Below are 14,876 nucleotides of genomic sequence, written 5' to 3'. Positions count from 1 at the left end.
CTCACACCTGTAATCCTGGCACTCTTGGAGGCTGAGGCAGGAGGATCACTTGAGCCCAGGAGTTAGAGGTTGCTGTGAGCTAGGCTGACACCACTGCACTCTGGGCAACAGAGTGAAACCCTGTCTCACAAAAAAAAAAAAGGGAATGAAGTACTGATGTGTGCATCAACATGAATGAACCTTGAAAACATTATGCTAAGTGAAAGAAGTCAGTCACAAATGGCTACATATTATGTGTTTCTATTTATATGAAATGTTCAAAATAGGCAAAAAGTAGATGAGTGGTTGCCAGAGGCTGGAAGGAGAAGGAAATGAGTGGCTGATCATGGGTATGGGGTGTCTTTCTAGGGTAATGAAGATTCTAAAATTTGCTTTTGATGGTGACTGTACAACTCTGGATATACTAAAAATTACCAAACTGTATACTTTAAAAGGATAAATTGTATGTGAGTTATATCTCAAGCTGTTATTAAAAAAAAATAAAGGATCAGGTGATAGTGTGAAGACCTCAGTTCAGGAACCTTCCAGAAATAGAAAAAAATTCAACGTAGGCGTAACATTATTAGTGAGTGTGGGCGCACCAAAAGATGAGACTGAAGAGGCAGTTGTCAGAGGGAACGGGTGAGGTAGATGGTGGTGGACCTTCTAAGTCTTGTTATACATCAGTGACTTTTTCCAAAGGTTAGAGTTTTGAGCAGGAGATGGATCTTATTACGTAGTTTAAAAAGTGCCCTTTGCCACATGTTTACCAGTTTACTGACCTACTTTCAACATCCAAATCAACATTAAAGTTCTAACTTTTCCCAGTATTTCCAAGTCAATAATTTACCTCACTGAGATGTCTTACTTGCAGAAACTCAGCAAAAATACCAGTGGACGCTAATTTCACAGAAGGTACTGGAAGGATGACAGAAATATATATGAGTTCCCTAAGCTGATTCCTGTCCCTCAGCTGATCCCCCCTCTACCTTGGTTCTTCTTGACACACAAATCCATCGTCAGCTGGGGCCCCATCCCAGTTCACGGGCCCTAAAGCCCTTTATGTAAAAACCGTCCCGGTCATCGTGCTAACAGATACATGAATGCAGGCTAGTAATCAAGTTTGTTTAGTGGAAGTAAGCAGTCTGCTGTGAGAAATATAGAGAGATGGCTCTGAAATGAGAGAAAAATAACAGTTGAAACCAACAATTTTAGTGCTACATAGATTTTTCATGTTTGCTGCAATAAGTAATAGGAAACCACAGTGGGCTTTTCTTTTTTTTCTTTTTTTAGATTTTTAAAAAGATTGACTATAATACCAATTAAATTCCCCATAAAATAATGTATAGACCATGAGATATTAATAGTAAGATGTTTCAAAGAATAAATCAGTAAGAGCATTAATTATTTTAAATGCAAATAAAAATGAAATAACAGTTTTCAACCACCAAGTTAGTAAATGTTTCTTTTTCTTTATTGTGGTAAAATATATACAACATACAATTGACCATTTTAACCATATTTAATGTGTACAATTCGGTGGCAAAAAGTATATTCACACTGTTGTGTAACCATCACCATTAACCATTTCCAGAATTTTTTCAACATCCCAAGCAGAAACTCTGTACCTATTAAACAGTAACTTCCCATCCACTCCTCCTCCTAACCCCTAGTAACCTACTCTAAAATTCTACTTTCTGTGTCTATGAATTTACCTATTCCTCATGTAAGTGGAATCATAGAATATTTGTCCTTTTTTGGTCTGGCTTATTCCACATAGCACAGTGTTTTCAAGATTCATCCATGCTTCAGCACGTACTGGGATTTCATCCCTTCTTAGGGGTGAATAATACTCCGTGGTACATATACATTACATTTTGTTTATCCATTCATCTGTTGATGGACACAGTAGACTTTTCACTGATGAGAGGCATGATAAAAATGATGTTTGAGGAGGATGACTCTGACGGCTGTGTTTTTCCAAATCAGATTTCAGAATATATGTTCTATTTTTCCCATTTGTGAAGTTAATTATGTGAACAGTTTCATAAAGCTATGAAAAATAAAATGAAGGTTTATATGTGCTGAGACAAAAAAGTACATGTAATGGAGATGCTTAGAAAATCAAAGACAGGAATTTGCAGATTATCTGAATAAGAGGTAGGAAAGATATAAACCCTTCTTAATTTCAAACGTCAGCAAAATAAACAAACTCAAAACCTCTTCCAATTTTTTTTTTCCAAGTCCAAGTACTTAGACCAGCCTTTGCCCAGCAGGGTACACACCCTGCACAAGCCTTTGCTTTCTAGCAAGCAATCCAGACAGTTGCTAACATCTGGGACTGAAATGGAGTTGCTATTTGAAATCATTGCTCTTGTGATTTGTGTCACTTGCCTGATTTTCCTTTTGGTATGGAAGAGAAGTCACACAGGGGGAAGCCTCCCTCCTGGCCCAACTCCCCTTCCCATCGTTGGGAATATGCTGCAGCTAAACCCCAAGGACATCCCTGCATCTCTCTCCAAGGTAAGGGGCTTTGGTTCTGGGGCTGGTCATCTCCAGGCTCTGCATCTGAGACCACTGTGGGCCGGCAGTCTCACCTCAATCTTTCTTGGTTCTACTCACCTTGGAGACACTTGAGGGTGTTTATTTCTGTATCGCAAGGCAGACATCATCTTCCTTTCCAGACAGGAGCATTTTAGGGCAGGTAGTGAGGGGTGTTGGCCTGCCTTGAGATATTGGTTGTGTTCTAGTGAATGAGAAAATTCTGGGATCAGAACTTTTTTTTTTATTTCAGCATATGATGGGGGTACAGATGTTTAGGTTATGCATGTTGCCCTTGCCCCCCCCCACCAAGTCAGAGCTTCAAGTGTGTCCATCTCCCAGATGGTGTGCATCACACTTGCTATATATGCGTATACCCATCCTCTTCTTCCCCCTCCCACCTGCCCGACACCCAATAAATGTTATTCTTGTATCTGCACTTAGGTGTTGATAGTGAAACCAATTTGCTGGTGAGTAGATGTGGTGCTTATTTTTCCATTCTTGGGATACTTCACTTAGTAGAATGGGTTCCAGCTCTATCCAGGAGAATACAAGAAACCACTGTTTCTTAAAGCTGAATAGTACTCCATGGTATACATACACCACATTTTATTACTCCACTCATGTATTGATGGACACTTGGGTTGTTTCCACATCTTTGCAATTGTGAATTGTGCTGCCATAAACATTTGGGTGCAGGTGTCTTTTTCATAGAGTGTCTTTTTTTCTTTTGGCTGGATACCCAGTAATGAGATTGTTGGATCAAATGGTAATTCTATTTGTATCTCTTTAAGGTATCTCCATATTGCTTTCCACAGAGGTTGCACTAGTTTGCAGTCCCACCAGCAGTGTATGAGTGTTCCTATCTCTCCGCATCCACGCCAACATTTATTGTTTTGGGACTTTTTGATAAAGGCCAGTCTCACTGGAGATAAGTGATATCTTATTGTGGTTTTGATTTGCATTTCCCTGATTAGAGATGTTGAGCATTTTTTCCTATGTTTTTTGGCCATTATTCTGTCTTCTTTTGAAAAGTTTCTGTTTATGTCCTTTACCCACTTTTTGATAGGGTTGTTTGATTTTTTCTTGTTGATTTTCCTGAGTTCTAAATAGATTTTAGTTATCAGCCCCTTATCGGATTTGTAGCATGCAAAAATTTCCTCCCATTCTGTAGGTTGTCTGTTTGCTCTTGTGACTGTTTCTTTGGCTGTGCAGAAGCTTTTTAATTTGATCAGGTCCCATTTATTTATTTTGGTTGTTGCTGTGATTGCCTTTGGGGTCTTCTTCATAAATTCTTTGCCTAGGCCTATGTCTAGAAGAGTATTTCCAACATTTTCCTCTAGAATTCTAATAGTTTCACTCCTTAGGTTTAAGTCTGTTACCCAGCATGAGTTGATTTTTGTGAGAGGTGAAAGATGTGGATTCAGAACATGTTTTAATTGAAACGTTTCCAATTTCCCCAGCATATAACACCAAAAGGCAAGCCCAGGAAATGTGAAAATGTAATAAATGTCCTTTTATATTATTACTATTATTTTACACTAAATGATCCATGGGAAGCTTTGTGACCCTCCTAGAGAGGGGTCCCCACTCCCCTCCCCAACACCTGCTCTTATGCACCCCAGCGCAGCGGCCCTGGCTGATGTTCACACCTTTGGAAATACTCTTTTGGGAAAAGACACTGTCTGCACGAATTCACTGTACAAAAACATTCTCCAGAACATAAGAAACTGTGCAGGACATTTCTATGATGATAAGCCTTAGCACTAATTTATTAGATAAACATTCAATGGGCCCATACTTTTTAACAAGATGTCTTTTAGACTCCGGAAATACTGCAATGAACAGAAGAAGAAAAAAAGAAAAAAAAAAGAATCCTGCCCTTGCATAACTTACACAATTCTAGTAAGGACAGTCAGACAAAACCAAAACAAGTCAGTGCGGGTTGACTATCCCTTATCCAAATTGAGACCAGAAGTATTTCTGATTTTGGATTTTTTTCATACTTGGAATATTTGCATATATGTAATGACATATGTTAGGAATGGGTCCCAAGTATAAACATAAAATTTATTTATGTTTCATATGCACCTTATACATATATCCTGAAGGTAATTTTATACAATATTTTTTAACAATTTTGTACATGAAATGAAGTTTTGACTGCATTTTGAGTATGAGTTGTCATATGAGGTCAGACGTGGAATTTTCCACTTGTGACATCATGTCAGCACTCGAAAAGTTTTGAATTTTGTAGCATTTCAGATTTCAGATTTTGGAAGTAAGGGTGCTCGACCTGTAAGATATATATAGCACCTTGCTATTTTAAATGCTATGGAGAAAAATAATGCAAACAAGGGGATTAGGAGTAAATTTTTAAAAATAGATTATTTTTTTAGAGCAGCATTAGGCACACAGCAAAAATGAGCAGAAAATACACAGTCTCATAAACCTCCTGCCCCCACATATGTACAACCTACCCCACTATTGACGTCCCACACCACAGTGGTACGTTTGTTACAACTGATGAACCTACACTGACACATCAACGTCACCCAGAGTCCATAGTTTACGTTAGAGTTCACTCGTGGTGTTGTACATTCTATGGGTTTGGAAAAATGTATCTACCACTGTTGTATCTACCACTGTATTATCGAACAGAATAGTTTCACTGCCCTGAAAATCCCCTGTACTCTATTCATTTCTCCCTGTCCCCTACTCCCTGGCAACCACTGATCTTTTTGCTGTCTTCATAGTTTTGTCTATTCCAGAATTTTATATGTTGGAATCATACAGTATGTAGCCCTTTCAGACTGGCTTCTTTCATTTAGTAATATACATTTAAGTTTCCTCCAAGTCTTTTCATGATTTAATAGCTCATTTCTTTTTAGCACTGAAGAAAATGCTATTGTTTGGATGTACCATAGTTTATCCATTTACCTACTAAAGAACTTCTTGGTTGCTTCCAAATTTTGGAAATTATAACTCTGCTATAACTATCCATGTGCAGGTTTTTGTGTAAACATACAAGTTGCAACTCCTTTGGGTACGCACACAAAGGAGTGCAATTGCTGGATCATAGTGTGGAAGTATGCTTAGTTTTATAAGAAACTGCCCAACTGTCTTCCAAAATGGTTCATTTGGAAGTGATATGCTTCCAAAGTGTATCATTTTTTTGTATTCCCACCAGCAACGAATGAGAGTTTCTATTGTCCCACATCCTTGCTAGCATTTGGTTGTGTCTGTGCTTTGGATTTTGGACACTCTAATAGACATGTAATGGTAGCTCGTTGTTGTTTTAATTTGCAATTTCCTAACAATATGATGTGGAACATCTTTTCATATGCTTATTTGCCACTGTCTTTTTTTTTTATTTCAGCATATTATGGGGGTACAGATGTTTAGGTTATGTATGTTGCCCTTACCCCCCCCAAGTCAGAGCTTCAAGTGTGTCCATCCCCCAGATGGTGCGCATCATGCTCATTATGTATGCATATACCCATCCCCTCTTCCTGCCTCCCACTGCCCTTAAACCATTTTCTGCTGCTATTACAGAATACCACAGACTGGGTAATTTATAAAGAAAAGTTTATTCGACTCACAGTTCTGGAGGCTGGGAAGTCCAAGGTTGGAGGGTCACATCTAGTGAAGGCTTTCTTAGTCCATCATACCATGGTGGAAGACATCATGTGGCCAGGAAACACGCACGCAAGACATAGCAAGCAAGGACCATGCTTCATCTTTGTATCATGAACCCACTCCCACGATAACTAACCCTCTTCCTCATGATGTAATCACCTCTTAAAGGTCCCACCTCTCAGCACTGTTACAATGGCAATTAAATTTCAACATGATTTTTGGAGGGAACGTTCAAACCATAGCACCATCCATATATCTTTTTTAAGGTATCTCTTCAGGTCTTTTGCCCTTTTTTAAATTGGGTTGTTCATTTTCTCATTGTTGAACTTTAAGAGTTCTTTGTATATTTTAGATAACTGTTCTTTATCAGATATGTCTTTTACAAAGATTTTCCTCCTAGTCTGTGGCTTGTCTTCTTATTCTCTTAACAGTGCTTTTCACAGAGCAGAAGTTTTAATTTTAATGAAGTTTATCAATTATTTCTTTCATGGATCATGCCCTTCTATTGTATGGCATCTAAGAAGTCATTGTCATATGCAAGATCACCTAGTTATTTTCCTATGTTCTAGGACTTTTTATAGTTTTGCAATATAGTTTACAATTAGGTCTATGATCCTGTTTCAGTTAATACTTGTGAAAGGTGTAAAGTCTGTGTCTATATGCATTTTATTACATGTGGATGTCCAGTTTTTCCACCACCATTTGTTGAAAAAACTGTCTTTCATCCATTGTATTGCCTTTGCTCCTTTGTCAAAGATTGAATATATTTATGTGAGTCTATTTCTGAGCTCTCTATTCTTTTCATTGATCTATTTGTCTATTCTTTTGCCAATACCACACTGTCTTGATTACTGTTGCTTTATAGTAAGCCTTGAAGTTGGATAGTGTCAGTCCTCCAACTTTGTTCTTCTCCTTCAATATTGTGTTGGCTATTCTGTGTCTTTTTCTTCTTTACATAAACTTTACAATCAGTTTGTTAATATCTGCAAAATAACTTGCTATGATTTTGATTGGAATTCATTAAGTCTATAGATCAAGTTGGAAAGAACTAACGTCTTGACAATATTGAGTCTTCCTACCCATGAGCATGGAATATCTCTCCATTTATTTTATTCTTCTTTGAATTCCTTTGTCAAAGTTTTGTAGTTTTCCTCACATAGATGTTGTACATGTTTTGTTATATTTGTACCTAAGTATTTCATTTTGGAGGTGCTAATGTAAATAGTATTGTGTTTTTTATTTCAAATTCCATTTTTTCATTGCTGGCATATAGGAAAGTGATTACTTTTGTAAATTAACCTTGTATCCTGCAACCAAGAGAGGTTTTTTGTTTGTTTGTTTTTGAAACAGGGTCTTGCTCTGTTGCCCAGGCTAGAGTGCAGTGGCATCATCATAGCTTACTGCAACTTCAAACTTCTGGGCTCAAGTGATCCTCCTACCTTGGCTTTCCAAGCAGCTGGGACAACATGCATGTGCCATCATGCCCAGCTAATTTTTTAAACTTTTTGTGGAAACAGGATCTCACTATGTTGCCCAGGCTGGTCTCAAACTCCTGGCCTCAAGTGATCCTCCCACCTCAGCTTCCCAAAGTGCTGAGATTACAGGTGTGAGCCACTGTGGATGGCTTTATTTTTTCAAATTTTCTATATAGGCAATCATGATCTGTGAGCAAAGACAGCTTTGTTTCTTTCTTCCTAATTTCTATACCTTTAATTTCCTCCTCTTATCTCATTGCATTAGATAAGACTTCCAGTTATAATACTGAAAAGGAATAGTGAGAGCGCATATCTCTGCCTTATTCCTGTTCTTAGCAGGAAAGCTTCTAGTTTCTCACAAATAGGTGTGATGTTAGGAGTAGGGGTTTTATAGATGTTCTTTATCAACTTGAAGAAGTTCCCCAATATTCCTAATTTGCTGAGAGTTTTTATCATGAATGGATGTTGGATTTTTTTCAAGTGCTTTTTCTTTATCTATTGATATGATTATGTGATTTTTCTTTCTTAACTTGTTGATGTAATGTCCCTTTTTCCCCCAGATTTTTTCTCTTTGCTTTTCAGTTTTGGACATTTCTATTGATGTATCCTCAAGCTCAGAGATTCTTTCCTCAGCCATGCCCAGTCTACTAACGAGCCCATCAAAGACATTCTTTGTTTCTGTTACAGTGTTTTTGAGCCCTAACGTTTCTTTTTGATTCTTTGTTAGTATTTCTATCTCTCTGCTTTCATTACCCTTCTGTTCTTACATGTCATCTATTTTTTCCATTAGATCCCTTCACATAGTAATTATAGTTGTTTTAAATTTATGGTCTGATAATTCCAATATTCCTGCCATATCTGAGTATGGTTCTGGTGCCTTCTCAAACTCTTCAAACCATGTTTTTTGCTTTTTAATATGCCTTGTAATTTTTTGTTGAAAGCTAGACATGAGGTACTTGGTCAAAGGAACTCTGGTAAATAAGCCATTACTGACGTGTGGTAAGGTGGGTGGGGGACGTGGTGGAAGTGTTCTGCAGTTCTATGATTCTGTCTCAGTCTTTTATTTTTTTAGAGACAGGGTCTCTCTCTGTCACCCAGGCTAGAGTGCAGTGGTGCAATAATAGCTCACTGTAACCTTGAATTCCTGGGCTCAAGCAATCCTCCTGCCTCAGCCTCCTGAGTAGCTGGGACTACAGGTATACACCACCATGCCCGACTAATTATTTTTATGTTTTGTAGAAATTGGGTCTCACTATGTTGCCTAGGCTGGTCTCAAACTCCTGGCCTCAAACAATCCTCCCATCTGGGCCTCCCAAAGTGCTGGGACTACAGGCACATGCCACCATGCCCAGCTAATTTTTCTATTTTTTTCAGAGACAGGGTCTTGCCATGTTGCCCAGGCTGGCTTCAAATTCCTGGCTTAAGTGAACCTCCCGCCTTGGCCTCCCAAAGTGCTGTGATTACAGGCATGAGCCACTGTGCTGGCTGTGTCTCAGTCTTCGAGTGCGCCTATAGCCATGGGCAGTGAACTTCATAAGTGCTTCTCAGTACCCCCACCCATTAGAAGGACAGAATGGCTGGAGGGAGCTGAAGTGGAGTATTTCCCTTCCTCGGGGTTGGTCAGGCGCTGATAAGACCCCAATTGGTTAGGCTCTAGTGAAATACATTCTTTCGAGGGCAGACATTATTAAGAAGAACAGAATGCTCTAGTCTATTTCACAATGGTTACTTTTGCCCTCTCCCTGCCAGAAGCATGAGGGGATTTTTCTCCAGTATTCACTGTAAGAACCTGGTAGATCTCCTGGAGGTAAAACTCACGAATGTGTGCTCCTCCCCGCAAGACTGGGCCCCTCTGGAGTTTTTAACTCTTGGACTTATTCACCCTGAGCCTCCGGCAATTCTTCAATTACAGTCCAGGTTTTCCTACCCCGGTGCTGGTTCCTGTTCAGGTTTCTGTTCAGGTAAGTTGTGATATTACCTCCGCACAGACTCCTTTCCTGACCTCTCTGTTTTGTTAAGTTCTGCCTTTGTCATCCAACACAGTTTACTCTATCACTTTGTAGAATTATGTTCAATTTGTATTGCAATTGTAGTTTGGCTGTTTATTCCCGTTGCTTTCACTAGACTTTAAGTCCCATGATGGTTCCTGGGCTGTGCACAGGGTGACACAAAGACACTGCAAAGATGCTCGGTAAGTATGTGAATGCTCGCATATATAAATGAAGGAAAGAATGGTCCATGACGATACCTTAGGTTGAATTCTTTTTTTTTTTTTTTTCATCCCCGCTCGCCAGGTTGAATTCTTAAAATGGAACTGATGGAGCAAAGGCTAAGCTGTGTGTTATGACTTAATCTCTCCCCAAGCCTCCACCTGATTTCACAATAGCACTTACACAGGTGCTTGCATCTCTTCCAGTTGGCCAAAGAGTACGGCCCTGTTTACACCCTGTACTTTGGACCCTGGCCTGTTGTGGTCTTACATGGATATGAAGTGGTGAAGGAAGCTCTGATCAATCAGGGTGATGAATTCCTTGGCAGAGGACGTTTTCCAATTATTGATGATACCCACAAAGGATATGGTATGGTTTGAATCGAAATACAGGTTAATTTTCTTTGGCACCTGAGTATTTAGCAAAATATTCTGGTTGACTAACTTAATGAGTGTCTGTCCTGCACGAAGCAACTGCAATACTGCAATGTAATTCTGATGCTAACTGCCCAGAGTTAGCACAGACTGCATAGGTTAAGTACACAGTACCCAACGAGACTATCCCCAGGTCACCCACACTCTGACCGCCTGACTAAAAATCAGGCTTTCCCATGACTCCCTCAGGTCCCATAATTTATTAGAATGACTCACAGAACTCAAGAAAGTGCTATACTTACAAATAGAGTTTTATTATATAAGGGATACAAATGAAAAAACACATAGGGCGAGGTCTGTGAGACTCCCAAATGCAGAGTCTCTATATACTTTGCCTAGGAATTGGAATGTGTTACCCACCCGCTTGGCACATCACTGAGCTCGCCTGAGCCTCAGAGCCCTAGTTTTTGATTGATTAACTCATTGGCCATGTGACTGAACTCAATCTCCAGCACCCTCTACTCCCCGAAGACCAAGAGCTCAGGCTGATATCACTTGGCTCAAAGCCCCAACCCTCTAAACACACAGTTGGTTTTTCCAGCATGGCTACCCCCCATTGTAAAACTATCTAGGGACCCACCACGAGTCACCTTGTTAGCATAAACTCAGGTGTGCTCCACTATGATCCAAAGGCACTTCGAACATTCAGGAAATTCCAAGGATTTAAAAGCTCCCATGAACTATGGACAAAGATCAGACAAATTCTTTTACTGTAAGACAGGTGCTCTGATAGCTCCACTGAGATGAACATCAAAAACAGACTCCAAGTTCCCTGTAAGTCAACTCTGTGAATATAATTGAGCTAAAAACAATCTGAGAAGCTTTTGAAATAAGAGTTATTATGTAGAGATCTTAGGGTTTAGAGAGCTGGAAAAGCCATGGTTCGGGTGTAGTTTCCCAGTGTACACAGGAGACAGGGCCATAGTGGCAGCCACAGGAAACAAATGACTACATATAGAAATTATTGTGTTTTCAGCCAGGCACAATGGCACATGCCTGTAGTCTCAGTGACTCAGGAGGCTGAAGCAGGAGGATCACTTGAGCCCAGGAGTTCAAGGTTGCAGTGAGGTATGACCATACCACAGCACTCTACCCTGGGTGACGGAGCAAGATCCTGTCTCAAAAAAAAAAAAAAAGACTGTTTTCAACGACAGCCTGGTTGTTGGGGGGATGGAGAAGAGAGGGTAGGATCAGGGAGATGATGCACAGGGAGCTACAACGGTATTAGTCATGTTCTAGCTCTTTTGTTGGATAACAGGTTTACAGATAATTCATTTTATTATTATGTTTCAAAACTTAGATATGTATTACATATATTGCTTTATCTGTATTAAATATCACAAAATTAAAAAGTTAGGATAGCCTGAAAGTCTCCTCCAAACCAATTAAAATAATAAAATTGCAAGTTGCAGGGAAATAGAAACTAAATTCTTTCAAAGCATATTTATGAATCATTAAATATGCAGTGTGCTAAGTGCTACAAGAGAAGTGATTTTTGGTCTGTCTCATAAGATCAAGGTATATTTGTTCAACTAAAGAAGCAACCAATTCTTACCACTGAGTTTAAGAAAAATAAAAATAAAAATGAATTTAAAAAGAAGCAGCAACTAACAAATCTTCCTTCTACTATCTCCCTTTTTTGCTAAACAGTTTGATTACATTGTCTCTGTGTGACATTTTAAATTAATTTTTAATCTGGAGAGGCTGCTGGGCTAGATTGAGCTGAAGAGGGAAAAAATTATTGGTCTAAAACTTGCAATTTTGTAACTCTGAGAAAACTGGTTTCTAAACTTTCTATAAAATTCTTGTTACTGCTCCTTATTTGCATGTAATGGGAACAGATAATTCAGCTCTTCCTTCCCCTAACCTTTCTATTCTGGAAAATAACAAAGAGAAGAACCATTCGTTGCTAGTCTGGTTTTCCTTCTGTGTTAGTTCCCGAGGGCTGCCATTTGGTGGCTTAGCACAGCAGAACTTTATTGTCTCACAGTTGGGGAGGCTAGAAGTCTAGATCAATGTGTCTGCAGGGTTGGTTCCTTCTGAGGCTGTGAGGGAGAATCCATTCCATGCTTCTGCCCTAGCTTCTGGTGGTTTTCTGGCAATCTTTGGGGTTCCTTGGCTTGTAGGTGTGTCACCATGAACTCTGCTCATGGTGCATCACCATGAACTCTGTTGATATGACATCCTCCCTGTGTGTGTGTCTGTCCCTGTACCCAACTGCTATTACATTTGGATAAAACATTCTTTCCACTGGCAGAAAATCTTTAATATTTATGAGCATTACAATAAATACAATTGGAGGATTTCCAGTTTGAACTTGGAGAAGTAAAAAGCTAGAAGAGCATTGTCCACATGTACAAAAATAAATAAATAAAACAGTATATTAACAAATTTTCCCAAACTCATCAGAGACCTGAGGTTTCAGAGCGAGCATGTAACCTGGAAGCCAGGAAAGACAAGAGCCTATAGGGAGATAGAGGATTGGAACATTTGCTCACCTGGGACAAATACCACCCCAGCAACTTAGAAGGTGATTAGACCAGAAATGTTTAATGAACTGCTAATGGCCAAGTGGGGGCTAGCAGTGCAGTGAAGCTTCAGGGAGGGCCACAAACGTGAGGGAACACAAGGTTTGCCCCCTCTCACAGGCTTTTCCTTTAGATACAGCACCAGACACCCACAGGGACCGTCAGGTACAGTCCAGAGGAAGCTTATGGTGCTGCTTGTTGGGGGGAACAGTGGCCAAGGCCAGGACTCTCCTAAGTCCACACACAGCCATCTCCTCCACCTGCCCTAAGGGGCAAAAGGCTTACTCTGTGGGACAAAGGACATAAAAACTCTAGCCTGAGGGTTTGGGTGGAAATCTGCTGTACTAGGGGAGAGGCAGCGACAGGTAGTGGGGTCTAGCATTGCCTCTGGAGAAGGGGCAGGAACACTTGGGAAGGCCACATCCCCTGAGGCCTAGGTTCGCATTACCTGCCTGAGTTTGAGGGTTAATGAGAAATTCAGAGAGCACCACTCTTCTTCTTACTACCTCTCCATTACTCTAAAAAGCCTTGATTAAAAATAGCAATGGAATACAGCTGGAAGAGATGCAAAAGACAGTCTCTTTCCAGGAAACAGTGCAAAGGGAAGACCCAAAGCCAAGTGGGGACACAAAAGCAAGGTCTCACTACAGAAAACCCCAGTCTGAGATGCACTGAGAGTAACCACAGGTAACAAACTTCAAACCCAGGCAAACTACAGACTAGATTAGCTAAACCTCCATGCTAAAGGCCCAACAGAAGCAAAGGCAGAATACTCATTCTTCTCAAGTGTAAATGGAAAATTCACAAGGACAGATCATACCCTGAATCACAAAAAAATCTTAACAAATTTTAAAGAATAGATTTCATATAAACTATATTATCAGATCATAATTGACTAAAAGTAGAAATCAGTAACAGAAAGCTGTCAGGAAAACCCCCAGTATTTAGAAGTTAAACAACATATTTCTAAATAACCCTGGGTTAAAGAGGAAGGCTCATGGAAATTAAAACATATTTCTAACTAAATGAAAATTAAAATCTTATTTATTTACTTTTTTTAGAGACAGGGTCTCCCTCTATCACCCAGGCTGGAGTACAGTGGTACAATCATACCTCACTGCAACTTTGAACTCCTGGACTCAAGTGATCCTCCTACCTTGGCCTCCCAGAGTGCTAGGATTACAGGTGTGAGCCACTGCGCCTGGCCTATTTTGACTATCTTTAACAAAACCAGGCAGAGGACCCTTCCGTACTTGAGAATATTCTCCACCTGCCAACAATTCCCCTTGTCCATTTATACCATTTCTGCCTCCTGTTGACCAAAGAGCTTGGATTTTATTTTTTAATGACAAAAATTTTGACGCAAACCACAGAACATGTGCTTTCATATTGCAAGCTCTTAATCACTAAGGGGCATTGGAAACCATTCAGGGTGGACACAGGAGAGCAGCTTTAGGGAAAGCTGGACTGTATGATACAAATACTTTCCTGTTCTTTGCTTCTTTTCTAGGGCTCCTTTTCAGTAATGGAGAGAGGTGGAAGCAAATGCGACGCTTCTCCCTCATGTCCCTGAGGAACTTTGGCATGGGGAAGAGAAGCATGGAGGAGAGGGTGCAGGAAGAAGCCCGGTGCCTGGTGGAGGAGTTCAGGAAAACAGAGTGTGAATTCCCTTGACTGCGCCCCTGGGGGCGAGTGGACTTTCTGCACGCAGTGCCCAATCCCTGCCCCTCCCTTGGGGGTCACTGTGGCCCATCATCTGCCCTCTCCATCAGGGAGGGAGCTAGGAGGAAAGGGATGGGAAGAAAATGATCTCCAAAGCTCTAAGTCAGGACACTGAAATCCTCTGTCTGCATTCATTTCCCAACTTCATTCAGTACTTACTAGATGTGTAAATTTGGACAAATTGCTTAACTTATCTAAGACGCATTTTTCTCATCTGAAAAGTGGGGCTAAAAATCAAACCTTAGAATGAAGATGATATAGTATGCACATTTACATAGCATCCAACATATCATCAATGCTCCATAATATTACTTGTCGCTATTAATACTATTATATTAATAGCATTCA

General features: G+C 40.0%; 1 protein-coding gene across 1 annotated transcript in view; it reads left to right on the top strand.

The window, feature by feature from the left end:
* Positions 1-2,255: 2,255 nt before the first annotated feature.
* Positions 2,256-14,876, top strand: part of LOC105824363 (cytochrome P450 2C23-like) — a 28,791-nt gene continuing 16,170 nt past the window's right edge. Inside the window, exons 1-3 of the mRNA XM_012661783.1 lie at positions 2,256-2,502; positions 10,051-10,213; positions 14,317-14,466. Of these exons, the coding sequence (XP_012517237.1) occupies positions 2,326-2,502; positions 10,051-10,213; positions 14,317-14,466 (490 nt within the window). The 5' untranslated portion in view covers positions 2,256-2,325. The remainder of the gene's footprint in view (positions 2,503-10,050; positions 10,214-14,316; positions 14,467-14,876) is intronic.

The sequence above is a fragment of the Propithecus coquereli genome, unplaced genomic scaffold (assembly GCF_000956105.1).
Source record: "Propithecus coquereli isolate 6110/MARCELLA unplaced genomic scaffold, Pcoq_1.0 Scaffold73, whole genome shotgun sequence".
Classification (NCBI taxonomy): Eukaryota; Metazoa; Chordata; class Mammalia; order Primates; family Indriidae; genus Propithecus; species Propithecus coquereli.
Note: the sequence above shows the minus strand (reverse complement) of the source record. Positions and strands in the feature narration are given on the sequence as shown.